Here is a 2689-nt window from a genome sequence, read left to right as displayed (position 1 = left end):
CCGCGCCGCACCCCGCATCGCCTGGTGAGCGCCGGGGCCACGGGGGACGCGCGCCGAGCGTGGGCTGGGGCAGGGGGGCCGGGAGCCGCTGCACGTGTCGGTGGGAACGGGGACGCGCACCCCCGCGGGATGGGGGGCACAGCCGTGATGTCCCTTGTCCCCGCGCAGCTCGCACATCCGCCATGCCTGGGACCCGCACAAGTCGGTGGCGCAGAACCTGGCCGAGATGGGCCTGGCCGAGGACCCCAACAAGGCTGTCCCCATTCCGAAGAAGCTGTTGGTAAGGGAGGGTTTGGCGGGGACCGCTCCTTTGTGGGGGATGGAGGAGGCTGGGGGAAACAGCGCGGAGAGCATCCAGCTTCGCAGTACGGGGCAGGTGGCTCTGGATCAGTCTCTGGCGGTGGACACGTTTCTTATCTTGATCTACGCGCTTATCTCACCAAGATCCTGGCGTGGGAACGAGCTACAGCGCTACGGAGACATGATGGACTTTAGGACAAATATAGATAAAGTCAGTCCTGGGACTTGCCAGAGACAGGTGGGGTTGGGAACGCTGCGGCCAAGTTGCTCCTGATAACAAAGAAAGGCTCTTTGTGTACGGCAGTGCCAGCCTGGCCCATCTGCATAAGAGGGCAGCGCTTCCAGGTGAAAGGTGGCCCCATGAAACTCGAGGAAAAAGTAGGAGTGACCTTATTTGCCATTTGTCTCCATTCACACAGCGTTTCTCAGATGACAGCCTCGCCCACGAGCCAATTTAATGGCACAAGTAAGGCTCTGCTTAAGCCAGCTGGGATTTCCTGCCCCTTGCAGCCATGTAGAAGCAGTTTGGAGTTTTGGGAACAATGTGTACGGACACAGCACTCTTCCCAATTGGGCTTTTCTTCATTTGTCTTGTCTTTGCTGTAATTCAGGGGATGGAAGTGGAAAGCGACGGACAGCAGCTAGGAAAGAAAATAGTGCGGAAGCCGTACGTGGTGAATGGTCAGTGTTGCATTTGGGGTTCTCCTAAACCCCTGTGGGTTATTTTGTCATCCCGTGCTGTGCCAGGGGTAGGGAAGGGTGTTATTTCTTATCCAGCCGTGTGGAGGAGAACGTCTTTTCCACAGTGTTTGTCCCTGCAGCCTCAAGAGGGCTCTTGTCACTGTGAGATGTGCTGGTGTGTGGGCCCAGGGTGATGAGAAGCCACGGATGCAGTACCTCGTGTTTCAGTGGTGGGCTGGGCAGTTCTGAGCAATCACACTCTGCAGCCTGGGCTGAAAGGGTCTGCTCCTCGTATGTGAGCTGGAGGAGGGCTGCAGTGCAGGCCGGGATGCCTGCAGCCTGGGCAGAGGGCTGTTGTCTTGGCTATTTTCCTGCACCATCATGCTGGGAAATGTCCCTGCATGCACCAGCAGCCGAGCTGTGTGGCTGGAGTCAACCTTGAGGGGAGGTTGGGGACCTCTGAGGTGTTGCTGCTTCCTTCCCCTGCCTCATGCTGCCTCTGCCCTCTCCCTAGAGATGGAATTGGAGGCCAGCCTCCCTGAGAAGAAGTCGAACACACTCTCACGAGACCTCATTGACTACGTACGATACATGATCCAGAACCATGGGGAGAACTACAAGGTACATTCCAGAGCAAGGAGCAGCCAGAGTGATTCACTCCTGGATCTTCCCATCGGCAGGATGAGAACCGATAATCCTCTCTGTCCTGAATGCTGTTTTGCAGTCAGCTGGTTCTTAAGGGAAAACAACGCTTTGAACTGTGGCCAGATCCCTGTCTGAGTCAGGCAGTGATCACACTGGTGTGGGTGGGCTGGTTTGGTGTTTGCTCTTGGGGATACTCCTCTGACTTACCTTCTCCTTTGTCACAGGAAATGGCTCGGGATGAGAAGAACTACTACCAGGATACTCCCAAACAGATTAAAAGAAAGATCAATGTGTACAAGAATTTCTATCCCGAGGAGTACAAGAATTTCATTGCATCACTCAAGCCAGAAAAAATGGAAGTGCAATGACTGCTCTTTTTCCTCAGGTTTACCTGTAAGTGCAGGGTTGACTTGACCATTTCCCAAACTGAAAAAAACTGGCCATGGAGGAAGGACCTTCATTAGACAGAGATGGTTATAATTGTTCATGAAAGACTCTTTGGCACTGGCTCACTTTCTGTGTGGCAGCCAGCACTTCTTTTAGCTTTGCTAAAATAAAATACTCTTTCTAGCTGCTTGTGAATATCTTGCTTGTGGGCTCTTGCTTGGTGCAGCTCTGCTTTGGAGAGCTCCTGGTGGCAGCCTGTGTGATGTTGGCACTGGTCATGTGTCACCCTCTGCGGTCTCAGGGCTCGGTGTGGGCAGCACTCGGACTTTTGCTGATTGTCCTGTGGGCAGCGTAAGTTGGAGCAGGGCCACGTGCTGCTTCCTTACCCCGTACCTGCAGCTTGGGAGACCGGGCTGGGGTCCCTTCCCTGCCGAGGAACTGGAGGGCAGCAGGGAGGTCACCCTTCTACTGACAAGAGGAAGGAGCAGCTGTAGAAAAGGTGTCTCAGTGAGACTGTCTGGCATGTACTCCTGTTCCCTAATGGGCTTGCCAGCTTCCACAATAGGTTTTCCAGGACCCAGCAGCCTCCTGTCTGCAGGAGGACAGGACATGTGGGCAGGACACGACCCCAGACCCGCCACCGGGGCCGTGGGTGCCCTGGAAACCCGCTCGGGAC

The 2689-nt window shown here is 55.3% G+C and overlaps 1 protein-coding gene across 1 annotated transcript; it reads left to right on the top strand.

The window, feature by feature from the left end:
• The first annotated feature begins 6 nt into the window (after positions 1 to 6).
• NOP16 (NOP16 nucleolar protein) lies at positions 7 to 2208 on the top strand. Its single transcript, XM_008628973.1, has 5 exons — positions 7 to 24; positions 169 to 280; positions 912 to 981; positions 1496 to 1602; positions 1851 to 2208. The coding sequence occupies exons 2-5, from the start codon at positions 227 to 229 to the stop codon at positions 1992 to 1994; spliced, it is 375 nt and encodes a 124-aa protein (XP_008627195.1). The 5' UTR covers positions 7 to 24; positions 169 to 226; the 3' UTR covers positions 1995 to 2208.
• Positions 2209 to 2689: the final 481 nt, after the last annotated feature.

This window comes from Corvus brachyrhynchos, unplaced genomic scaffold (assembly GCF_000691975.1).
Source record: "Corvus brachyrhynchos isolate BGI_N302 unplaced genomic scaffold, ASM69197v1 scaffold21, whole genome shotgun sequence".
Classification (NCBI taxonomy): Eukaryota; Metazoa; Chordata; class Aves; order Passeriformes; family Corvidae; genus Corvus; species Corvus brachyrhynchos.
The sequence above is the reverse complement of the archived record's forward strand: the minus strand, read 5'-3'. Positions and strand labels throughout refer to the sequence as shown.